Source organism: Scomber scombrus, chromosome 3 (assembly GCF_963691925.1).
Source record: "Scomber scombrus chromosome 3, fScoSco1.1, whole genome shotgun sequence".
NCBI lineage: Eukaryota > Metazoa > Chordata > Actinopteri > Scombriformes > Scombridae > Scomber > Scomber scombrus.
Window position 1 is genome coordinate 21,346,122 of NC_084972.1, and position 27,709 is coordinate 21,373,830.

A 27,709-nucleotide genomic window follows, 5' to 3' on the forward strand; every position below is an offset into this window, starting at 1 on the left:
TAAAACATTAAGCTTACAACTACTTTGATATACATTAGCCTTTATAAAAAAAGTATTATATATATATTATATAATGATAAGATTTGATAGCTTCCAAACAGATCAGCAAGCACACATTTATTTGAGCCCTTGTACACCACAGAATACTGGTATCATGTTTGATATTTTATTCTACAACTTTGACTCATCAACAACATTTTGTTTCTGAAGTTAATGAAACTTAAACTAGATATATTTATATTTAGATATAGAGTCTAGTTTAATTTGCAACACATTCTGGTTACTTTCTGATATAGCGGTTTGCTGTAAGACATATAAATGTGGATTTTACTATTGAGGTAAGATCTACAATTAATAAATTGAAGATTATACACAGATTACACTACTGTGTAGCCATCCAGTCAATATGACAGTTTTGGCCCTTTGAGAGAAGAATATCTAATAGCGTGATATGTTGCCACCAGGCTCAGCTACATTAGCACTAATACAGTACAATCTCATGGTGTCCCAAGAGATGACACAATATTAATTTTCCCTGACCTCTGCTAGCTGTGGGACTTGTAGTGTTTTTTTAAATTGTCTTGTTAATCACCAGTGTCTCATAACCAGAAAAGGGTTTTAGGAATGATGTAACTCAATGAGGAAGAGGAGGCTTTTTCATTCATTCAATGTTTCTTTCTTTACATTACAATATTCACATTATATATAAATAAATATCAAATATATATAAAACTCCTGCCTGATACAGCAGCAAAATAAAGAAAAATAAATGGTTAAGATTGTGTTGACAGATTACTCCTTACAAACATCAGATGATGTGTATTTATGAGATGAATGAGTACTAACTGGTTTAGTGGTTTACAAAAAATGACTTGCCATTCTCACAAATCCTCCACAGCACTGAAAAAAGTGTCCCGCAGTTGACAAGATATATTTAACCAGAATATAATTCTCCCCTCTGGCAAAAAGCTTTTGTTACAGGTGAATACATGCTGTGACAGTGGGAGACACTCTATAGCCAAAAGGTTGAGAATGACATAAAGTATAATAAAAAGAAGTGTTTGATTTATAAAACAGAGAGCTACATTTTAAGAAAGAAAAGGATATTAAAAGCAGAAACCAAAGATTGGACATAGAAGCAAACATGCAAGATAACCTGTAGTGAACAGTTTCCAAGTCTTGTCCTGTGACAATGAATTGACCTTTGGGCTCTTTGATCGGACAGGACCTGATCAAAGACAAGCTGCACCAACTGAGAAGAGGAGGGTGCAATCAGCCAATCAAGCCTCATCACTGCTTCCTTAAGAGTTCTGACAGCTCGAAGTCGATGTTTTAAAGGTTCCTGCAGTGTTGGAGAGACTTAGCCACTATCTCACTAGAGTTTCCTCTTTGCCCTTAACAACTTACACTACTACTACATACATGCACAGCACTGCAGCTTCCTATAAGCAGCAGCAAAACCCAAATGTGGGTGTTTGAGATGAGCTCAGGGGAGAGGATATTTTCTGGTCACGACTCAAAGGAAGAACATGTTCAGCTCAATGTTGACATATTCAAGCCATAATTCTTTTTGGCATTTTGTAAAACTGCTTGCTGAGATGTGTCATGTGACTTCCCCTGGGGTGTGTGAAATGCACAGCGTGTGTGTGTGTGTGTGTAAAGAATATATATGCAGAAGGCAGCACAACGGCATTCACAGGCACTCACTGCAAATCTACCCACGCAAGCCCACACCTACAGTGCAAGCACATATGGAAACACACACACACACATATACACTTATCTACAGAAGACAGAAAACAGCCCCCGCAATTAGTTTTCAGGTCTAAAAAAAAGCATATTTGGCTCGCTCCTTCGTCTATCCTAATCTCTTTAGTGAAGCGCTAATTATTCCTTTAGAGGGTAGTTTAGGTGTAGTGACATCCGCTCCCAGCTATCACATACAGTAGTTCAATTACTTACCCATTGATTTATAAGACTTCTGTTTCCTGACAGGATGAATAACTGTGAGCTACAGGGAGATGCTGAAACAATAGCTGTCAATTAAAAAATGCCTGAAAAGAAGCAGGAGGCCAAAAGACGTAAGCAAAGTCTTGAATTGGTGAATATTTCCAAAATAATTAAAAAAGGGAGTCAATGAATATTGACTTGTTTACATAGAGACCTGTGGCTTAGCCAGTCAAGAAAAAATGAGTCATGATTGTGTGATAAGTAGGCTTTCAGCCTAGTAAACCTACCATCTCAGTTTTCCCTCTCCATGGAAGCTCCGCCTACTGCCCCTCTCACTGGCAGGCACACACCTGAAGACTATTATTGTCTCATTAAGAGCTGATGGAGCGGCTGCACTCAGGATCTCACTCTTGATGCATGTTGTCCAGTGTAGCTGGTAAAAAGTCTAGATTCGTGGAAGGTACGTTTTAAAAGCTGACCTTGTTTTAATTATGAACACTTTTATTGATAAGTTTTACCTCCTGACAGGCACTTTAAGCAGGCTTGGTCGGCTAGATAATCTGTTTGAAGGTAGAGTTAGTGGCTAGTCTTAATGCAAAAAACAAACAAACAAACAAACAAACAAACAAACAAGCATGGCATTATGTGGTTTTAACATGTCTCACATTTTTTATAAATGCCCACAGTATAGAGGTAGCTCTAGTGCTGGTGCTCACTGAAAGGAGGGCATTGGAAGCTGATAAAGGTAAAGTCCCAGGTAAAAGTCACCTTGTAGTATGGTCATTTAGTTGTACGTGTGTCTTTTATGTATAATATTGGTTTACATAATACTACAGTTGACTTGAATGTCCTGTGGTTTCTTGAGGTAGCATTGACTGTGGAGCCAGATCTGAGTTACCAGATACAGCATTGTTTGACGTAAACAATCTAAACTGTATGTCATTTAGTGAGCTTTTTTAAATTTAATTTTAAGATTGCCATGGACACGGCTTTTTGGCTGTATGCTACTGCAGTGTTTCCCCTGGGATGACTAATTTGGGCCTGCGGTGGTGGAGGGGGACTCAGCAGCCACATATTTATCTCTACTCTGTTTAACAGCGGCTGAGACTGACACTGAGATTTAGAATAGCTGGCCCACCTTAAAGCTCAGTCCACCTTAAGTAAGCCTGGTCAGGTAAGGCTAATCCATTGTCGCTAACCCCCCCTCACTTTTCCAGAAGTCAGGGAAACAACAGATGAGACTTCTTTTGGTCTTGAGAAGCTGCAGCATGTATTAACCAACACACTGCAGCTTATACTTCACATTTACTGCCAAATTGACTGAACCTTTTTCGCTACTCTGCTCGCATTCACTGTCACTACTGCCAGTCGCTTAACCACACACTCACTACGCACACACATTATGCACTGCCCTATTCCTAAATGGAGCTATGCTACTATTATAACAGTACCATTCATGTAGATGTTCAAGAAGAGGGTTGATCGTGCCTGCATAGTGTATGAGTGAAAATCATTAGTAGCCCAGTAGTATAATGATGTGAAATTTTACCTCAGAATGAATAGAAACAATGTACTGTGCTGCTATCTGTGCCTTGATTCTGTACATTGATTTGAACTAGATCCAGCTGATAGGTGAATGGGCCATGTTGGTGTTAACTGCTAGTGTTTGGTCACTATTGTGTGGTCTTGTTGTGTTTAGGTGACATGGTGAATGGTGGTATGGAGGCATCCTGGTAGCATTCATGTCACCCCCTACATGTCTGCCTACTACAGATTCTGAGGCATTTTTATTATTTACAGATTTAATCTTTTTCTCTAGTGTTAGCATTAATATTGTGTTTCTTTCTTTTTAAGACTGTTGTGCTTTTATCATGTTACATGAATAAATCCACATTTATTGTATTTTGTTACCACTATTTGCTGGGAACCCGTGTCAATCTTTATTCAGTTTTCCTGGTGCTTTTAGCCCCTGGTGGCGTAAACCAACCTTGATGCCCACTAGCCTCATTACTTGTCCTTGTATACAATTGGAAATAATTGAGAACACAAGGCTGGAGTGCCTTTTGTTTCCTCTGAGTGCAGTTTTGTGCGACACAGCCAGTACAACATCATGTATCGTGCTCATTTGTGTCTGTGTCTGCTTATATGGAGAGTGGAGAGTAATCGATCTCCAACTTGGCCTTTGCAGTTTATAGTGCCTCCATATTGACAGTTTGACACTTACACCTGCTGCAGAGCTGCATATCTCGGATGAGCTATGCGGCATAAGGGAGAGAGAGACACAGAGGAGGAGAAGAAACGGCGAATATGAGAGAATTATTCTGCATGTTTTGTGTCAAGGTAGAGTCACAAGCTTTTGAGAAGGTGAGGACGTTTCGGTATGTAATCTTCTTGTTGAAAGGTTCATGGCTCGGTCACACCAGCAGTTCATAAAATTTCAATTAGAATCACATCGATCAGCAGACTAGTGAAAGCAAAGTAAATTGCGTGGTGATTTCACTTATGGTTCAACTCTGGTGAATTTAGACACAATTTTGTGTGATTATCCAAAAAGTCCTTGAAGATAAACAGCAAAATACATGTAAATGCTGTCTAGAACAACACAGCCTAAGTGTTTCCTGATCTGGCACTCTTATCTGTAGGACAACATAATTTGTAAATGCCTTATAAAAGCACTTCACTTCATTGTTACAAAAACAAAAGCATTTTTCTGAGGTTAAGCTTTAAGCCCTAAAGCAGCTTGGTTAGGAAGTTGGTTTTGGTTAAAATTACTAAGCTATTAATTTTGGAGGAACCTTGACAATCATTGATAAAATAACTGCCTGATGGTTAAATTTGGGAAACAATCATGTTTGTGGTTAAAAGAAACCAATGTTGACTGATGGCAGGGAATGGGAGATGGACAATGGTCTCCACTGCGTCAAAGTCTGTTTTGTTGACCCATTCAAGCAACCCTCACTCTGTGGACTTTGTGCGTTCACAACAATGTCTTCCCACTTACTCCTTTCCTAATAACTTCTGTGGCTGGTGTAGGGCTTTGTCATTTTAACATAAACATATGTCTTTTTTTGGCCAATTGCTGAAACGACTTATGCTGTCTGTCTGACTGATGCTCTGGTAAAGAGAACTGAAGAGGCCAAAATGGAGTCAATCCCTGCTCTGCCAAAGTACAAATACTCCACAAAAGAGATGTTGGACAGTTTGCAGTCAATCATGAGACAGAAGGGGATGGTACATTGAGTTAATGGTGCAAGTGAAGTAGTCGGTACATCAGTCCAAGCTTGCAGCATCGATTATTTCAAAACATTTTATCCCAAATTTATTTTGTTTTTTCTGGTGCGACGAGGCAGTAAGACTTGGTTTTAGGATAAATGTTAGGATTAAGTTGAATTTAATGTTGAGTATGGCATGTTGTCTTAATAGTTCAGATTATTGTTAGGTGCTAGGGCATGCATGCTGTAAGTAAAAAGACGCCAGATGTGTGTGTGTGTGTGTTAACTATGCTGTATTTCCTGCCAAAATGCACCACTGCACCTTTACGCCATATGGTTAGCTGAACCATTTAAGACCTCAGAGAATTATTACTTGGTGCTGCGTTGCAGTTGGATTAAAGCTTGTGTAGCGAATCAGTTCTCACCGAGTTTACAACCGCAGCTAGATTCAGCTAGTCCCCTGTCCACTTGCTTTTTTCATTGCTGCTGCTCTACTGACTGATTATTGTAAGAAAAAAAACCCAATATATATACTAGAGAAATAACAATTCCTGTATTTTCTAACCTACAAGAACTACCCTTTTAAGAGAGACTGCTTTGTCACAACGATGTATTTCAGTCTGGCTATTATAACAACTGAGAGAACAGGCTTCAGTACACTAGATTTGGTCGACACTGCAGAGCAAATGTTAGATGCAGGATGTGAGACAGCATCCGTATTATATACAATTTCCCTGCTGCTCTGTGGTACTTAATGTCCTCTCTGTTGACAGCGTGTATTCTGCCACAGAAAATGATGACAAAACACTGTAAACCAAGGTCAGAGCTACCTCATTATCTAAACCACTTCATCTTTCACAAAACACTTGATCTGATTAATAGTACAGTACATCAGTAGCCCACCTCTCTATTCAACACTGTAAAAGCTTAACATTTCATGCTACCAATGTCAGCCAAGTTTGGGTGATATGGCGGTACTATGAGTCAAACTGAGGATATTTTATGACACGGAATGGATTCACTGATTCTTGTATTATACGATAATTCAGTTTTCTGGAAAAATATACAGTATACTGTATCTCTATCATAATATAAAGCTAAATATACTACATATTTCCACCCCTAATATCAACAATTAAAGTATGTTTTTCTACTGTTTCTAGCTGACATCGTGCTGGATCATCTGGATTGATAATCGCTAATGTCCAAAGTCGTCTTTGAACTAGGAAAAACTGCATACTACGGACACAGATCCTGGACTATTTTATAAGAAAAAAAATGTGTTAAACCTTGTGTTGATCATGTGTCTAAAGCTTTTACAAACAATTATTTTATTTATAAATGTATGTTTTTTTTTCTCTTCTCCTGCCTGTAGAGCAGTGGTCTCCAACCCTGCTCCTGGAGAGCTACTGCCCTGCATGTTTTAGGTATCTCCTCACTCTAACTCGTTATCAAGCAGCTGAGGCTCGTCAAAGGGCTTGATAACGAGTTGATTATTAGAATCAGGTGTGTTAGAGTGAGGAGATACCTAAAACATGCAGGGCAGTAGCTCTCCAGGAGCAGGGTTGGAGACCACTGCTGTAGAGTTTCTGACAGTGCTATGGAGCACTTTTTTTTGTGTACTCTGTTGCTTTTGTCTGGTGCATGCATGTGCTAATGCGTGCTAGTGACACACACATGCATGTTCCTGCTAATGGTTTCACATTATTCCAGTGATCTACAGGTGGCTGTAATGCAGTAATGTACCCACAAAAGGCAGTAAAGACTGCAAGCAAGCTAACTTGGATGTAAACGGTGCAGGATTTAAAATACTTTAAAAAAAATCGTTTTTGAAAATATACAGCTTTGGAGAGATGCAATCAATTGATAAGTAACTTTTGTTTTGATTACAAGAAACCTCCACAGGATATCTTTAGGAATTGCATCTTTTAAAATGTTAGAAAATGTTGAAAAATGTCAATCACCGTTTTTAAAAGCCGAAGATGCAACCAGACAGAATAGCTAATATGAAAAAAACAATCCTGGGCTACAATCTAGGAATATTTAATGTCTTGTACTGTATCCCACTGTTGCAAAACATGTGTGGGCAACACCAAGAGTCAGTAGTGAGTGGAGCAGCCAGAGGCTCAGACTGGCTTTATGCCTATCTGATCCTCTGATGGATCAGGGGCCTCTCATTATATGGATTGAACTGAGAAAGCAGATTAGGAAAAGAGCAACATACACTACCACATACAGTAGTTACAGAGGGCGAGGAGGAAAAGCCCAGAGGCTTATTTGATACAGCTCCTTGATAAACACCATATGTAGCAAATGGTTATGGATGAAGAACAGGGACTGTGAATCTTTGATTCTGCTGAGTTCCATCTCCTTCTCTGCCATGTCTGTCTCCTGCTTCCTAACCAGCTTTCTGTCATTCCCTCTGTTCTCCCATCTGACTTCTCTTTTTATATCTATTACTCCTTACTTCCTCTGTCTGTCAGATACCTGTTTTCCTGCTGACTCCAAAACTAACAGATCTTCACATCGACCGCATCTTAATGGGAGACAAACAAAGGCAAACTGAACCTTCTCTCCACACAGCTCGCAGACAAAAGGGATGTACCAAGCAGACATGACTCTCCATTTTCATTCTGCCAGAGGGAATTCATAGACACTGAGAATTCATTTTGGGAAGCTCTCAGCTCTGTGTTTAATCACACAGCAGACTTATATGCCATTAGGTAGTACTGTGCAGTGCTCTGAGTATATACAGGGCTGTCTCAAGGGAAAAATCCCTCGCCCAGTCAGCTTACTGCACTGCACTGCACTACTACTGAGCAGATCGAATTACGTGTACTTTCAGTACAATTAGAGTATAACTTAACTGCTTAAACAGTTAGACACAAAGAACATTGAGTCTAGTAGAAACTACAAGTCCTCATACAAAATGAGGACAAGCAGCTGCAGTAAATGGGCAGGTATTATGGGGAATGATTCATCAGTAATAGTTGAATACATTTCCCTGCTAGTCCTGTGAGAACAGCCATCAACTGACTTCTGCAAGGCCCAGTGAAAATTTGTTACACTGAGTACTTTAAAAGGCAGCAACTGTACAATAGTCTCTGAAATACAAACCAATGTAATTAGTATGTTTCCATAGCAACTAGGAAAACAGAGAAACAACACCAAGTGTCTTTGTGTTGCTCTTAGATCTGAGATGAACAGACATTTGACAATGCAGAGAAGTTACCAGCATAAGACCATTGTTGTCAAGTCACATTTTTAAGAGTTCTTGTTTTTTGTTTTTCCTAGTAAGTGAGGAGAAAATAACATTGAGTGGTTTCTGTACCTCAGCTGCTGTTCCCTGCACATGCACTCCATCGTGATCTTTGCACAGACAGGTGATATTAGCAGATCAATAATAAAGAGGGTAATTATTGTGTCTCCTCACTATTTAGAAGGGATTGAATTAGATATTTGTGAATATGGAGAATAATAATGCCATGCCCTGCCTGTGATATCAATAATGCCTCCGTTAATTTTGTAAGAAACGTGTGATTAATCAAATGATAGAAATGTGCATAAGTTCAAGGTCAGTTTTATAGCAAATCCTCAGTCCTATTAATCCAATTCAGTAAAAATGAAAAATCACCACATGTCAATACTGGAATGATCCAGTAGTGTACAGTATATTATGTGGCTGCTCGTATGTGTATTATGTGTCCGTGTGCTGACTGTGTGTGCTTCATGCATGTAAAGTGGAGTGTTGTGGAGTGAGACGAGGCTGCAGTCTCAGCTCAAACAGGTTTCATACTGAGAGCAAAAATATTAAAATATATACAGCTCTTGTTTTCACTGTCCTCAGTTGAATTTCTATTTACGACTTTCTAAGAAGAGCTCTTACTTTTTTGTTGGAAATGTTCAAAGGCTTTAACAAGGACATACAATGTGACTTATGATAGGCACTGTTCTGTTACATCAAACACCTACACAAGTGGTCCACATATATGGTTAAAAACTGTATTGTACTGCTGGCTACACTGCTCAGATGTAATCAGATCAAGTGCCAAACCTGCTCTCTTGTATCTCCCTTTTAGAAAAACACACACGCACACACGTGCAAAATGCTTCCTAAACAAACAGAAAACTAGAAAAATGTTGCTCTGGACTGTTATCATGAGACAACAGATTACACACTAAATGGAAAAAAAGCGCAAATAGAAAAGTAAATGTGGGAAGTGCGTTCTCAAGATTTTTAACCACAAGTCATCTATCATGCTAATTGCACTCCAGTTGGAAATGTAATTGGCTTTAATGCTTCATGATGCTGGCACAATAGTTAGCTGGTCCAATTCTGTATAAACGAATTGAGCTGGTGTTCTCTTCATGTTGAACAAGTATTACAATTTTGGCAGAAGAAACTATGTACTTTTATGTGTACATAATTTGTAACAGAAACTGATTCACAACAATGTCCTCAGTAGTCATGAAGAGAAAGGCTATTTGACAGTTTACAGCTCAACCTTGTGGAGAATCAGCAGCAGCAAACACTTATAAAACGCTATAAACACTTAGTCTATGTTTTAAACAAATAACTACTACTACTACTAATCTGTTGACTTAAAATACATTTCTCCTAACAACAAAAATTCCTCTCTCTGTATCCCAAAACCATAGACATTTTGGGAAACGTTACAATTCGAATTTAAAAGTAAATGCTGCAACATCTGAAAGGATAAATCCCATCGAATCTTACACACTGATGTTACTGAATGAAAGAATCCAGTCGTCATGTTCCACTCATGAGATCACAGTTAGTCACATTAGACGAGTTCCACTCCGGAATGTATGAACAGAACGGGGAGCCTCATTCATTCAGATTAAAGGTGTTCACCAGGAGCCGGTGGCAGCAGCTCTTTGTAAGTACAAACTTAGCCTATGTATAACATGTAGTGTTTACTAAGTGGAGATTTCTGCATCACTAAATTAAAACCAGACTTATGTAGAGTTGTTATTTAGAGTTGTTACTAAATATTTAAACCTGCTAACTGCCTAGTGGAGGTGCTAAGCATAATTGGATATTTCCACTGTTAACTGCATGAATACTACTAATTTCTCTAAGTATGAAGATATAAATATATACATTCACAAAGGATTGTCAGTTAACTTTATTTTATCTTCCTGCACCACAGATGTTTATAGAAACCAGTTTACACATTACTAAAGTGTTTACTTTTTTAAGAAATGTCTTAGGTTTTAACAGTGCAGCCTGATTTGGTAAATTATTTTGATTTACAAGCAGCTGGTGCAACCCAGTCCAAGCATATACACCCAAAACATTGTATTCTGCATATTTCTACATTTGGGCCCAGAGAGTTGTTCTTTGGCCATGCACCAGGGCACTTATGGTGCTTTTCCACTACACAGTTCCAGCACGACTCGCCTCGACTCGCCTCGGTTCTTTTTGCGTTTCCACTAGGGAAAGTACCTGGTACCTGATACTTTTTTAGTACCTGCTCTGGTGAGGTTCCAAGCGAGCCAAGCCGGTACTAAAATGTGACGTCGACACACTGCTGGCCGCTGATTGGTAGTTGTCGCTGGACGCGTCATGAGCCGTCCCACACAAGAATCAAACCCGGCATTTTTAAATACCGGCAGCAGCGTTACAACCATAGTTACAGCCATACGGCTCAATTTTTTTGTTTTGTGTGAGACAAAAAGCCTCATACAGCAGCAAGTACACCACTGCCTCTATGTCCTCCATGGTTTTATGTGTTTTGTGTCGTGTATACAACAAAGTCACGGCAGTTTCGCGGAGCCGTGCTATGACGAACCCGCCCACGTTGAGTAGGTATTTTTTTGTAATGGAAAAGGTCTGCTCTGGAACCGTACCGAGTCGAGGCGAGCCAAGTCGAGGCGAGTCGTGCTGGAACTGTGTAGTGGAAAAGCGCCATTACTGTTGACACCCCTCAAACATGACTGCCATGAAAATGATATACTGAAAGAGATGTTGGATTTTCTCATGTCTATTGGAACTAATAGCTCAAATTGTGGTAGAACATAGCAGAAATCTTATTGTTTTGTATTGATTGCTTAGGGAAAACAGTCATTGCCAATGTGTGTCATGTGACTTGATATTCTGATTGTGGCAACTTTACACCAAAATCACAAATCTCAAAACTCCTTTTTTATGATTTTATCTTTCTGAAGTGACTCTGTGTGTATTAACAATTTGAGCTATTTGGTCCAATAAAAGTTAAAACGTAATAAACAGCTGTATCAGTATATTATTTTCTCGTTGTTTGACTAGTTGTTGACACTTGGAGCCAGTAGGATGTCATCCAGCTTATGAAGAACTCTAATGAGCATGCTCAATTGGCCCAAAAACAGTTCCTGTGTATTTGCCCAGTGGACAGCTTTCAGCTGTGGTCAGCTGTAAATAATGGAGTGCCATCCTGGTACATGATATCCAGTTGTCTTAATACATCTGTGCACACAACCTAGAGCTGTTGTAGAGTTTGGTATAGCAACCCCATGTGAGAGGGAGGGTAAATTGTGAGATGAAGTATCTTACATTTTTGTTTGCAATGTCTCAGTTGTTCCATTTATCTGTGCAACAATGCAGGGACACTAAATGGAAACTGTGAACCGTTCTTTGTGGTAATATCACATTAATGCCTCTTTGCAACCATACATTTTCAAGATTATCGAAGAGGATTATCTGTTGCCATAGCAACAGTGGACTATTTCACCCAAGGTTGTGATGCTGATTGGTCTCGTTTATGGCCCTCTTAGGTATCTGTAAGCCTCATGCATAGTAACAGGTTTATCTCTGGAACACTGCAGAGGACTAAACCAGTGGCAGAGTAGCATCCAACAGAAATGCAATCAATGATAGTAACAACAAACTGCTGTCTCTTTGTATTATTGTACAATTAGCCCTTCTTAGTTGCCCTCTTCTGTGTGTTTTTAGCTGCAAAGTGTAGATAGCAAAGGGGCACTCTGTTGATCAGTTCACTGCAGCATAAGAAGACTCAATGAGCCATGAGACAGACTAACTCATCACCCCAAGTTTATATGAGTCTGGTAAAGCAGAGGTTTCCTATGATAGACATTCTCCCAGATTTTACTTAACTTGTATTTCCAGTACAAAACAATGCAAACCTCTTTAAAGAGAGTCACAGCTTTTGTGTAGTAGCTCCAATAGATGCAGAACTGCCTGTGTTATTTGCTTGTTGGTAGAGCCTCCTCATTGTGCTGGAGTGGCTCTTTTAAATAGAAGAGGATTGAAGAGGTCTGCTTATACAATATGCACATGTCACAATCAGACTAAAGGTCAGAATGCACAACGATTAAATAATGAAAATATCTGCCATGTCTACTGGGGCATCGATCTTTCACTTAATGCCTTGATAACTGGAAATTCATTTTTTTAATAGTGATCACTAATGTGCACAAAATGGATTTCGAAGTGCTGCACGTGGATTTACTGTGCAATGTATTAAGAGGTCAGTTTCATATCTTCGAGTGAAATATTTTGGCTGGCCGCTGTCTTAAATAATTTAAAGACATGCATATTTTGATTGCAAACATGTTAAGTAGTCCCTGTGTTTACTTTTTGTGGTTTAAGTTTTTATGTACTTGACTGGACCTGTAATGTATAGAAATTAGATATGTTCGGCTATATCCGATATTTCTATTTTCATGTCTTTAAAAGGATACTCTGAAACAGGTTATCTCCTTTTCAGCTTAAATAAACCTCTATATAGACTATTACAAATATAACCAGTATGTCTAAAATATAAATGAGGTATTCAATCCCTGTTAAAAAAAAAATGCTGGCAAACAATATAACAAAATGATAAAATCCACATTAGTATGAGTATGTCAAGATAACAATATCTGGCTTATACAGTAAGTGTGCGAGAGTCAATCCACTCCCCTCTTTCACTAGGATGACTTCACATCCCAACTAACACATAACTCTTAGTCTTTTCAACTGACAGAAATGTTTTTCAGCTAGCTCAGTCAGCTAGTAGCAAACCTTAGTGTTGCTCCCACCATCCATCTGTCAGCGGCTTTCAAAGGCTTCTATTGTTTGTAATGTTTTCTCACAAGAAGCAAGCACATCACTGCAGATTTGTAGTGATGCTTATGTTAACAAAAATAGTTACGTTCACCTTCCCCACGTTATAAATGAAGAGAAATATACAGCTTGTTAAAGTCTTTGCTAGTTATGACTGTGGCAAATATACAGGAAACCGCTTTTAAAATATAAAAACGTTTAAGTATAATTATATAAAAATGAATCAAACACAATTGGTATTATCTTATTAAACAAACGCTCATATGATTGTTTTGAAACGTCATGAAAAATTTCAGATTTTGTCATTTAGTTTTTGAGGAGTTGTTGGCCTATATATTTTTTGGCTACTTCATTGAGGGGCATCGCTAAATATCAACATATAAAGAAAAAAGCTCTACTCTGTTACTTATTGGCATCATAAAATAAGACCTATTGGCTGCCCTGGTGGCCTAAAGGTTAAGATACATATCAATCAACCGTAACGTCCACAGCTCAACTCCCAGCTGGGGGACCCATGCTGCATGTCATACCCCCCTCTCTCCCCACATCCCCTGTCTCTGTTCTGTCTGTCAAATAATGACAAAAACATGAAAAAAATAAGACTTAGTTGACCGAATCACTGTAGTCTTTAATAGTTCGAATATTTAAATAAACATGGTAAATACAGAGAATACATTACTGATTACATAGCTACTGTGAATTGTGTTTTCTAATACAGTAATGTTTCCATACTGTGTCTATGAGGAATACCTACGGTAAATAACAGAAGGCTTGTGCTTGCTCCCAGGAGACCAGACTATTAGTGAATGCTCTGGCTATATCAATACCGATTGACTAACCAGCATTAAGAAGAGCTTTCATCCCTAAGGCCTTTTATCCCTAAGGTCACTCATCACATTTACTACAGAAAAGAAGTTAGCTTTTTAGCTTATTTGAATGTGACAAGAAAGAAAATATCCCCTCTGTGTATTACATGTTTTCATGACTTGCTGTTTTTTTCACGCTTTTAGCTGCGAAAGGCATCTTGCACAGGCAACTAAAAAAGCACAGCCCTTACTGCCCCCATACATTTACACCTCAACAGGCTGTTAAATTAAAAGAGCCAAACAGCTTGAGGGGCTTTATTCCAAAAAAAAAAAAAAAAAAAAAAAAAGTTTATTTATCCAAGAAGCCATAGGCAGCATTACACAGTAGCCTGAATGATGAATGATGCCAAAAGAAATGTTAAACCGATCTTCTGTCCTAACGAACAAGGAGGTTAACTAGCAGCAAATGTTTTGATTACTTTAAGAGATCTAACTTAGCCTCTACATCTATAAATATAAGGAGGTGGCTATTGAAAGTGACAAGTGGAAAGTTTCTATGTGCCCATTTAAAATCTGATTTTTATGGGTAGGCCAACATACATGATTTGTGACATCACTACTAGCTTGGAAGCCAATCCGGGTCCAACATGTAATTTACACGAGTGTGATGCTGAAACTTGAAGCCTCCAGTCAACAAACACTGAGAATGATCTTCACAGTGAAGTAGGAGACATACTGTGTCCCCAATGGCAACAGGTCAACCATAAAAAATGCCGGCCTGACCCTCAAGAGCAACTTGGGGTTCAGTGTCTTTCACAAGAACAGTTCGACACATGGACAGGAAGCAGGGAAACAAACCCCCAACCCTGCAGTTAATGCATGACCCCCTCTACCTCCTGGACCACAGCTGCCTAATTTGGCTTTTATTCCTGACAGATGAGTCATAACTCACACAGTCACTTGAGGTCCCTGACAAGTAAATAAGCATAAGTTGTAAGTCATATTTAAATGTCTAATAAATGCTTTAATTCGTTCACAGTCTTGTTTAAAGGGGACATATCATATGCATTTCCAGGTCTATATTTACATTGTGTGGCTCAACTGATACATTTTTGCATGATTTGCAGTTTAAACAACATCTTATTTAACTTATAATGACCCTTTATGCAGGCCCTTAGTTCAGTGTCTGTCCTAAATGGCCTGTTTTAGCTCCTGTCTCTTTAAGGCCTCTCTCTGGATGAGACCACTGTGTTTTGTTCTCCTTGAAACAGTTCATCAGCAGGCTTCAGGCAGTTCCAGAGGATACACAAACAAACAATAGCAGTAGGATCTCACTTTTTTTTAATCTTTCTTTACTATAAATGGAAACTTCTCAAATACATCTCCACATATTCAAGCCCAAATCCAATCTGAAAAATTCAAGTGGACAACATGAACAACCTTAGCAACAAAGACTAAAGAACAGATGGCCATCTGTGGGCATGCACAAACAATCTGACATCATCACAAGGAGGAAGTAGAGGTAAAACTGCAAGCAAAGCGTTCAGAGCAGGTTGAAGACTGATCTTTTGACTTGCAGGGAGCATTTTTACATATACTGACCTCAAGTTTTGGAAGTCTGACCATGTTTAACATATACATCTGACATCATGAAAGCATAAAAAATAAAAGAAAATCATTAAAGGGCATATGTCCCCTTTAAACCTATAAACATGTTGGCAAACACACTTTAACACAATAACCACATTTTGAACTTGTACAGCTATCACATCCTATTTTCTAAGTTACAAGGTTACACATTTTGCCTTGGAGTTGTTTCTGTGTCATCCGCAGGGCTCAAAATGCCACTGGGCTAGTCTGACAGCAGCTGAGAGGTACAAGACATCACAATGTCAAACCAAGAGCACCCTTTTAAAGTCAACATGACATTGCTACCGACTGGAATAAGGTCAGTTCTCAGTGTTGCTACCAGCAGCCGAGAAACATAATGCCATTGATCATGTCTAATCAGAACCATGAATTCAAACGTACATGCAGGAAAAAATCCCAAGCAACCTTGAAAATGATCTGACCTGTTTGCTGTTTAGTGTACGTACTGTACTGTCAAGTATAACTAGATGATGAATAGAAACAGAGCATGCAGGTGCTCGTGCGAGTGTGCGTATGTATGTAATGATGATGGAGATATTCAAAGCTCCACCTCCCCACCTGCTCTCACTGTGTAATCGTGTCTCAACTGGCAGCAGGGATAATAGAGCGGCTTTTTTTAACACACTCAAGAATGCAAGCGCACACACAAACCTTATACGCTTGTTTACATTCAATTCAGGTCATTATTATCATACTAGAAAGGAAAGTCAATATCTGAGCAACCACCGGAAACTAAATAACCCCTAAAAAATGTGGTGTTGTTTTCGTCCTTATTGTTTAGTTTTTATTCTTTATAGTCAGTTTGTGGGGGAAAAAATCTACGTTGCAAGAACTGATGTAGTAAAGCTTCTACTTTTGTGAAGCAGATGTGGCTTAAATGCTGCTAATTATTGGCTTATAAGTATACTTCCAAATACCGACCAGCTTAAGCTCTGACTGCAAGGCATCTGAGTAGCATTTATCATCAACCTCTAATCATTAGATTACTCTGCATGAGTCATATCGAAAAGTCACCAGTCCAAAATAATCTCCTCTGTTGGATACTTGGGCGGTGAATACACTCACTGGTGCTCAAGCAGAAAGTGCAGAGTACATATTCAACAGAGAAAATAGAGAGATAAAGACAGGAAGAGCAAAAGAGGGAGGGAGAAAGATGCAGACAGATATAGAATGAGCAAAGGAAAGAGAGCAGATGTGGCCTTTGGGCTGAAACTGCTGAATCACCACGTCTCTTCTCATTACTTCATCACATCATGAACCCAGAGCACTTTCTCTGGAGCCACACACAGTGGGCCGTCATGATAAAAGAGAGGCAGTGAGAAAAAAGAGAGAAAAACACACAGGGAGAAGGAGAGATAAACAGAAAAGAGCACCACACTGACATCCAGAGAAAGTGATGATGGGAGATTCCCAGAGCTTCTCCGTCTCCTCATCCTAATCAGCCCCTTTGTGCTGATGTCACCTTGAAAAGCCGTGGAGGACACTGTCTCTTCCCTCTTCCATCCCAATGGGCTTGGTCCGTTACATAAGGGCTATATGTAGGCTACACACACACACACATACTCTCATTCTGAACCTCCTGCAAATACACTCACTCTTTCATCTCGCAGCTTTATTGTTGGAGTCCCATTGTGGTGTCTCTTTGTAGCACAGTTGATATTCAGGAGCTTGGAGAATGTGCTGTCAAATGCAGAGACTCATAATGCCTGCGGTTGCTTAACATCCAGCCAGTAGTTAGAAAGAAATGCAAGCGTCATAGCACGTAACAGTCTAGTTTCTCCTTTGCAATGCACGAAATATGGATTTAATGATGGTTTTTGTCATTTTCAAGATGAAAAAAGCTGAAATTAGGGAATAGAGGCTTAATTTATTAAAAGAAGAATAATGGTACAGATAACTAAAAGAAGACAGACAGAGGAAGAGATAATAAAAGCCTAATTTGCTGATGATTACCGTCATCCATTCTGGATGTTATTAGAATATTTAATCTCAGTCAAATGTAATTGACAGATGGAAATGACCAGTACTAATAGCAATGCTCGTTCATTTTAGCCATTCTATCAATCTGTTCATCAAACTTTTTCATCATTTATTGGCGTGGGTGTAAAATGGGCCTTGTGTCTAGTAGATTCTTATACTAAATGTGCTTTCCAAACTGAGAGGTTTATCTTTTTTTTCATTTATAAACTAAAGACCAAGACTTTCACATCCCAGAAACTGACACTTATTGTAGGCTGCTTTGGACAAAAGGGCCAAATTCATTAAATGTAATGTAACATGAGGCTAATTATAACTTTCTCCTTCAACTGATCGCATTTTCATCTTCAGAAAATCTTGTGGGCTCATTTTGCACCAGAGCTCTGGGATTTCACTTAAAATGAAATGAAGGAAAGATGATGAAGAGGATCACTTAGTGTAAGTCTGGCTTTAGGCTTAAGTTATCCATCAAGAAACTATTTATTTTTGTGTGCAGATATCAGTAATATCAGTAAAATGTAACTCTACCAGATAAATAATGCCTTTCCATATTTATTACTTAGATTTTTTATAATATACCTTTGATGTGAATAATGTATTTCCAGTATAATGTTCTGTTTCCCAAGTAATGGTACAGAGGGCCTAAAGTCTCGCACTTTGCTGAGTGGAAAATCAATAACATTTAGCTGAATGTCTCTCTGGCCCACATGCTTTAAGGGAAGCTCTCTCTGCAAACGCCTTCCCTGAAGGATTACCATTAATATTTATGTCGAGCTCTCTGGATGAAAGATTGTTTACCAACAAAATAGGAGGACACCTTGACATAATGCTGAAGTGAAGTTGTAAATTTGTTGCATCACATTCCTTAAATATTACATGATATTACTTTTCAGGACTAAATATCATTGATGTTGCTCTTACTCTGCAAATAATTTGTATTTCAGGATGAAGAACTTTTCCTGTTGAGACCAGGGCAAATATGTGGTAGAGATTTTGCTAAATTCAATAAAGGACTGACTACACTTATACATAATATGTTATAGTCTTTAGTTATCGTAATAGGAATTAGCAGTCATCACAAACCGCATTCAATATTCATTGCTATGTATGTACTATAAAGGCGTCACAAATGTAGACTATTCATATCATCATGTGAATAAAACCACATTGGTAATCATGGTTACAATTCACTTAAAATGTCAAAAGATGTTGACCTTGTTTCCATGTAATATCAAGTGATTTTTAAGTGAAGTTTTGAAACATTACAGAAAAGCAAAAAAAAGGAAAGAAAAGCGAATTAGGAGCATTTCCATCAACTGGTTTGGAGTAAATACACTAGTCAGAAGTTGACGTTACAGGTTACGTTACGCATGACTGTAATAAAAACAGTAGAAGAAGCAAAGGTTGCAAACCGGAAACAAAACCAGTTGCCTTGACCATCTATGACAGAAAAATGAAGATATATTCTGATTTTGATGTATGGTCATTACAGAATTTGTAAAAGCTGAATTGCATCCAGCGGTCTCTTTTCTGAATGTAGGCTGTAATGTCTCACATTCAGACATCACCACATCATGGGTGGCAGCCATCCAATCATAAGCCTCCAAAACACTCACAGCAAGAGACACAGGATTACCATAATGTGGAGCTGCTAGTGCATATTCCCATTCGGTCTGTACAGTGTAGTGGAAGCTCAATTGTCTCTATACTGCTGCATGTATCCATACCCACATACACACACTTGGAGAGATAATCCAGTGCTGATTGTGTTTGAAATAATATCCACTGCAGTCACTGGTGGAAATCTGTCAGATCATCTTCAAGCTCCAGTGTCTGTGACGCAGGCATTACTAAATCAATGGTATATGGCACCAGTTCAAAACAGCTATATAATTCTACAGGTCATCTTTTGGCATTGAAATACAGTGCAATACCCTTTCAAAGCCAATATTATTTGTGCCAAAGTTGGCAACAGTGGAAGTACCTTCAGATTTTACAGACACTTGCTGTTTCAGACATCAACAATGACAACATCCCAGAAAAGTGATTTTCACATTCTGTCTGGGCACTAAAGCGCCTTTGGATATCTTCATATATCAAAGATTTAATAAACTAGGAGCTGAAATAAATGTTTCCAACTCATCTATGAAAATATAAAGATGTACAGTATTTTAAGGAGAGTCTGCATCTCAAAGATATATTAATACAACCAACATCCACAAACCAGGGATGAGCTAACAAAACAATCAAAACTCAAGGTCCACTGATTTGCTTGTTCTGGAGCTTTCAACATTATCATCTGGCCTGTATCAGCTGATGGAGTTTACTCTCAAGTTGTCATGAACTGTAGGAGTTCAAATGTTTTATGATTCTGAGCACCAGGTTTAGTTTGTCAGTTCACTCAACAGCAAAAGTCAAGGTCCACTTACTTGCTTGTTCTGGTGCTTTTCACTGCATTACATATTTTTTGTTAGCAAGCGTAAAAACTCCCAGTTTGATGCAGTGTGTTAAACATTAATGCCATACAACAACTCTACAAAAATGTCCATTAAATTGAAAAGGTCACAAGTGTCTTATGTGGCTGCCACACAGACGTCCAATACAAGCCTGACAAGATAAATCTACACCCACATAATGACAGCAATGAACGGCTGTAAAATCCATCATCAGCATCCACACACAAAACCTTTATAGCCTGAAAATGTGATTTGCAGAAACAGAAAGCAGCAGAGTGGGATAGCAATGCTATTACAGAGCTGAGAGGTCACATTTCACTTGATGATGTTTTATTCAGAGCTACATGCTCTTGTATGACAGTGGATGATGTACGATTTGATAGCATAAGGATAATATCCTGTTAGCCAACTTGTGCTGTCAAGGGATGAAACATTTACTCCTAGCTTTGACACTCGCTTTGACGCACACACACACATATGTATTACCATAAACACACTCACACATGCGGCCATAAACACTCAAACACACACAAACACACAGGCAGGTGACAGTGCTGGATGGTGGGATGTGTGATTCTGGACCCCAGAGAGAAGCTGTCTTGTCTGTTCAGATTAATTGAGCTGTTTCTATTTTGGGCGTAGCTTCAGTCAGAGAAAAGAAAACTGTTTAATACAAAGACATAGAGCACAAATAAAGACGAACTAAATAAGACAAAAAAAAGATGTGAGAATTCATTTCACAATTCCCATAAGATGAAAATTAATCGTGATTCTATTTGTGTAGCTACTGTATTGGAACATGTGAACCACCTAATTACTTTAATCTCATCGAGGACTGCACAAATGAATCAACGTCTTATTTCAGATCAGGGTCAGTCAGCATTAAGTCAATGTACCCACAGTTAAATTAGCTTTATCGGACACAATGAGTCTGTTTCTTAAGGATCACTAAGCATTCCAATTTCATTCAGCAACAACGCTCAACACAATGACCGGCTACGTCAACTTCCCATCAGTCCGACAATTGGACAATACTCAACCCATCATTACAGTCACTTACCACTCATGCTGAGGCTCATCAATGACCAGCAGGATCTTGAACTTCTTGGAGAGTGATGGAGAGGGTGCTGACTGCTCCACAAACCCAGCAGCAGAGGCAGCCGTCTGTTTGACCACATTGGTAATGGAGCTGATGGAGCTGAAGGAGCTGAAGAAGCCAGAAGATCCACTAGAGGAGGAGGACTGGGCCTGTTGAGACTGTTGTTGAGTCACCTGGGACGGACGCCGCTCCTGAGGTGTGGGGGAGCTGGCTGGCGCCTGGGACGGTGCTGGAGTTTTCGTGGGGGATAGGGCAGGGGCAGGCTCCGAGCCAGGTGGTGCACCTTGTTGGGAAGGGGAGGAGGCGGTGGGGGGAGGAGGAGCAGGTGGGTCAGGCCTCTGGAGGTCTGACATGTAGCCGTTGGGCAGGTTAGACATGAAGCTGCTGTCAGAGAGACGGCGTCGGAGGAAGTTCATGATTGCGGTGGAAAAGGTCGGTCTTGCAGTCGATCGGTCGGTCGCTCTCTAAGAGGTGCCTCTTGATTTCACTTTCTGGATGGAGTGAGAGCAGAGACACGAGGCAGGGAGAGAAACACACTGATCAGAGGTTAGAGGAATGACAGAGAGAAAATCAGTCCAAATGATTGAAGGATGGATGACAGAGAGCTGCTTCTGTGTTGGAGGAAGGAAGGATGGATGAAGCGATGGATACAGCTCTGGTCCAGTCTTCAATAGACAGCTCTCCAAAGCGCGGCAAAGCCAGCAAAACGGCACGCTTGTATGTGATGCTCCTCCTCAGCTTCACGCCTCCTTGCAAATGCGTGTGTGTGACGTGTGAGTGTGTGTATTTTAGAGAGAGAGGTGTGGTGTTGCCCCCTTCAGTGAGGTGGTGGTGTTTTCCCCCCTCAACTCTGCCTGCCCGCCTTCTGAATTGCTGCAAGCTGAATGCGCTCAAGAGATGCTGCTTATCTCACCGTTCTCTCGCTCACGCTCTCTTTACCCTTCTTTCTCTGCACGCTCACTGACTGACTCCCCCTCCCCCCCGCCCTTGCCTCCTCCTCTCTCCTGTCATCCTCCTCCTCCTACATCATAGGCTACGTGTGAATGTCGTGCTGCAGCCTCATAGCGCTGCGTGCCGTGTGCAACCAGTGGAAGGGATTTCCTGCAAGCATGCATAAGGTGGAGTTCACAGATGGGAACACCATCTACCCTACTCTGCAGGCCCCACCTCCTTCTCCCACCATCTTTCCATCCATCTTTCCATCCATCTTTCTGCCTTCTTCCCAACCCACCTTCCAGTGATCCCTTCGCCTTCCTATTCCCCCTCGACTGTGGGCTCATTTGTTTGAGTGCGTGATACATTTTCTAGCACATTAATCCCCCCCTCTGAGAATGTGCTTGGTCAATATTTTGTTAAGAGCATGTAGCATAATGGAGGGCAGGGCTCATATGTAATTGAAACCGCTGTAGTGAACAGGACAGGAGGGAAATCAAGGAAGCAGAAGAGGAGGACAGCGATTCATCCATCTCTCCTGCTCTTGACCGATTTAATCAGTCAAATAATTCCCTCCAGTGGATGGTATCATTGTAAATATGTGTCCTGTTCTGCAGCCCGAGAAAGCAGCACATGGAGGAGCTTGAAGAAATCCGGTTCTGTATGATTTCAAATGTATTTTGCATTATCATTTTATCACTGTAGTATGATCTTTAATTAGTGCAGTAAGATTTTCCTAATGATTACACTTTAAAGGGGATGTATCATACACACTTCAGGGTCTCTCTTTTTATTCTGGAGCTCTAATTTAGCTTGCATGATTAACAGTTCAAAAAACTCAAAAAATTTAACTGATAATGGCCTCAGTTCAGCCTCTGTCTGAAACAGGGAGTTTTAGCTGCTGTGTCTTTAAGGCACCCCCTCCTGAGGAGCTCACCCTGTTCTGATTGGCCAGCTCCTGGAAGCAGCCTAACCCTAACCCTGCATAGGTAACAAACAGGTGTAGGATTTTATTTATTTTTCTCGTTCTTTGCTTCTAATGGAAACTCAAATATATCTGTATATGGAGTTCGAATATAATCCGAAACATGCAGGTATGGACAACGTGAACAACCTTAGCAACAAAGGTGACTGAATGGACAACCATTTGTGGGCATGTGCGAACAACTGATGTCATCACGAGGAAGAAGTAGAAGTAACAATGCAAACTAAGCGTTCAGAGCAGGCTGTAGCCTTGGATTTTGACTTGCAGGGTGCATTTTTGCATACGTTCAGTTCGTGTTTTGGGACTTTGATGTTTAACATGCTTTACCATGCTTAACAAAGACATCCGACATCATAACAGTATAAGAATAACAGAAATCGCAAAAAGCACAATCTGTCCCCCTTAAAAAATTGCAACATTAGTGTGTAAAATAGCAGCTATCAGAGGATACCAAAATTGTAGATTTCTCTAATGACTACATCTGTACAGACCGCAAATCCAGTTGTGCCAAACCTTGGTTTCCTTGCAGCACACTTAAAGACATGGATGACCAAGGTGAACAATCACACAACCTCATACTGATATCCAAACACTGCACTCCTTTCAGTTAAATAGAGGATAGTTATTTCTCCACACGACTCATTGAAAGCTTTGGACTATTTGTTTCCATGTCTTTTTAAGCCCTTACTCTAAAACAGCTGTATCTTTCCTATGTCTCCCTTCAATATACAATTTAGGGCATGAGAGGAGCACACTTCGTAAACGCCGTCGGCAGAGGACTGTGTGTGCACTGTTTGCTGCTATGAGCTTTACTTAAAAAAATAAATAAAAAAAACAGCCGGAAGATGACAGGACAAAGAGGGAGAAAGAAGATTAGTGAAGCGGGAAGAAAATCCCACACAGAACAGCCTGGAATTGGAACGACTGCAGAAGAGGAAAGTACAGACTTACACTACCTTCTTGTCCTTTCTTGTCTCTCCAGGGGTACAGTAATTATTCTTTAAAAGATGTAAAACAAATTCACTAATTAAGAAAAATTCAATAAACCCTTCATCAGATTTGATTGCTGATTCACTGCCAAGCATTGAAATTTCTGGAAGCTCACAGCTTTTGGTTGGCATTGATATTCTCCCATATAATTGATGGAAATGTATTCATTGACCTTTATGCAATTGAATGGTTTCTTTTCCTCTTTACTCTAAACCACTCAGATGGCCACATCTCTTTTTCTCATAATTTGTTTGCCTTCAGTTTTTCAAACATGAGAAATATAATAATAATAATAGTGTTTAGTCAACCAGAAGAGAGCCGGAGTGAGTCACAGAGCTGCAGTGTGAACTGTAGCGACATCCTAAGCTCATTCTGGCCTACATGTTTCATGACAGAGACACACACAAAACACATAACACATTTCCAAACTGCCGTTATATAATATATGTGTGCATGAAATTATGCAGACGACGGAGTTAGAGGGGAACATGGCTTCAGTGTCCAGATCAGTCTGTGGCAGTTTGAACATTAGAAGGGGCTCAAGTGCTTTTTATTTGCACATTGACAACAGCATACAAAAAACATTACAGCCCCATTATTGTTCCACTCTTAAACTTGAGTGTGCGTTGTTGCGTACAGCAATAGCTCAGGGAGGAGAGTATGATATGATCTGTCTTGTGTTTTGCGTTGGAGGAAACAGCAAGGATACGCAAACATAGTGGATTCACAATGTCTGAAGCATTACTCATCTGTCAACACACACACACACACACACACACACACACACACACACACACACACACACACACACACACACACACACACACACACACACACACACACACACACACACACACACACACACACACAGACAGAAGTGAAAAATGTGGGTTATTGAATGCATTAATAATTGCTTGCATCAAACAATGTGTAATTATACTAAAATGTGTACTTATTCAGTAATTAAAAAGCTTAGTGTGATCGGTCTTCAAGTGCAGATAGGACTACAATTTTAGAATATAAAATGCTATTTTGGTGGCGAGTACGATATTAACACCTATCTTGATTGTGTATGTTGTGTGTGTATATGTGTGTGTGTGTGTGCAGCTCTATGTGTGGTGTGTATGAGTCTGGTTACATGCGGCTTTGGGGAATTATCAGATATTATATATCTACAGTATGTGAGTAAATATTCAAGGAAGAAACCTCCTGCATTTTCATTGGCTCAGTGTAGATTATCCATGAAAAATACGAAAACACTTGTGTTCTGGGCACATCTGGCATCAACAGTAGGCGCTATTTCTCATGACATAGTGTAACACATACCACAGCCTCAGAAGAGCATGCACATGTTTGCAAATTCCACTATTTTAATGAATTATTCAATTCAATTTCAACTCAACTCAAGTCCAATTGAACCCTGTTTAACCCTGTTTAATGAGTCAATGCAGCTAATACTGAAGCATAAAAACAAAAAGAATCGGATGGCAGGTTAATTTAAAACACAGGAAAACAAGTGAGGAAACAACAGGATTATTGTGCGGCTTTAGAGTTAGAAGGTTACTGTCTTGTCCTGTCTTTACAAAGACCTTAACAGATGTCACCTCAGTGAGCTTCCCGCTTTAGAATGAGTGATGATGCAGTGATGTGACTCGGTTGAAACAGGGGGGGGGGGGGGGGGGGGGGAAGAACTAAAAACAGATTAAAATAACCATTCCAGCCTTTGAAACTACTTCAGGGAACATCGTAGATTTAGCCAGGCTATTGTAAAAGATTGCTCTCTGAATGAACTTTAACAGTACTGTGTGGCTGGATGGAGTTACAAGATTAAAACACCCACATACAACTCAGATATCAGCATCAAATCCCCCAAAGCACCATTTAACCTTCACACACACACACACACGCACGCACGCACGCACGCACGCACACACACCAAAATATAATTTGCAGAGTGTGTTGCAGTATTTTTAGGCACAACACAAAATTCAAGATTTAAAACTGCCATAGCAACCGGTAGAACAGAAGCACAACACATAATAAAATCACGATAATAATTATACAACAACACACTAATTAGCAGTTTGCAAAACAACAATCCATTATTTAAACGTAGTAGTAAAAGTACAAGATTCCCAAAACCATCCATGCATTAAAAACACATTTCAATCAGCTAAACTAATTATGTGAAAGCAGAATGTCCACAGTTGATATTAGGTGTCTGGGATTTGACCTCGTTACTGCTCAGTGCAGAAAGGATTGGGGGAAAAACAATAATAACTTTGCCCCAGGGTACCTTAGACCTACAGGTTGATGCTGGGTTGGTGGTGAAGCTTATGAAATGATGTGTGAACAGCAGCATCAGCAGCTGCAGAGAGTGATTGCGGCAGTAAAGCTTTCAAATGAGCAATGCAGCAACAGGCAAGAGCAGGGCACTGACAGCTACAGTACAACGCCATATTGCAAAAGGAACATTGCACTCATGTGAAAGTAGAACATTAGATGTACCCTAGCCTAGGCTAGGTTGCTAGCAATACATTTCCAATTATTATAGCTGTTTATTGTGTCGTAGTGAGAATTAAACCGAATGCAAAATATCCATGACGTCTGTAACAATGGCATGTTCAACAATGAGTCTGATCCTACAGACAAATCTGTAGCAGTGTTTACAGGCTAGTCAAGGCTCAGTTTGGAGATCAATAAATGATCTGAAGCTGCAACTATTAGTTGATTAATCGACTGAAAAATTAATTGGCAACTATTTTGATAATCGAATAATTGTTTTAGTCATTCTTAAAGCAAAAGTGTCAAAATTGGCTCAGCTTCAGCTTCTGAAAGATTTGATGCTTTGTCATACATGATAGTAAACTGAACATCTTTGAGATATCTGAAGACATATTATAAGATATATTTACATCTAACAGTACAATAACTACAAGCACTACAAGGAATGGAGTGTTTTAACTAACGATTTATTTTAATATGCCAGACCTTGCTTGGTTTAGAAGAAAGAAAGGAAAGATATTTACCTACTAAAATACATCTTAAAACCGGTCTGTAGAAGCAAGGTACATTCTGAAAATTCTGGAAGATGGCACAGAGATGCACCATCTGTGATTATTTACACTACAGTCACACCTGTATTTTGTTGTTAGCTTTTAAGCAGTATTGGAAGAAGCATTCTTAAATTAGTATAGCTGACACATTATTTTTTACTAAAATGGCACATAATCATTTACATAATTAACTGAGAAGAATTGACCATGAGGATCTACTACTGTTTATACCACAGGGTTGAAATATAATTTACAATACCATTGAAATGTGTTATAATTAAAATAAATTAAGACTGTCAGCCACTAATCTGACATCTATATTAGTATTAAAATCTACATACATATTTATTTACATATCTTAACAGTGAATGTTAGAGTAGAGGGTACTCAGTTAAATGAGAAAACAAACATGTGACTGCTAGAGGAGGTGTTGAATTTTTTCAGAAAACTGGAGAGATGGGTGGATACGTGTGCAATTAATGAGGTAATGCAACTTGACCAATCCAGCCTGAAATCACATATTGATT

General features: G+C 39.4%; 1 protein-coding gene across 1 annotated transcript in view; it reads right to left on the bottom strand.

The window, feature by feature from the left end:
• syn2b (synapsin IIb) overlaps window positions 1-21,634 on the bottom strand; it is a 76,603-nt gene extending 54,969 nt beyond the window's left edge. Inside the window, exon 1 of the mRNA XM_062416426.1 lies at window positions 21,180-21,634. Coding sequence (XP_062272410.1) covers window positions 21,180-21,634 — 455 coding nt within the window. The remainder of the gene's footprint in view (window positions 1-21,179) is intronic.
• Window positions 21,635-27,709: the final 6,075 nt, after the last annotated feature.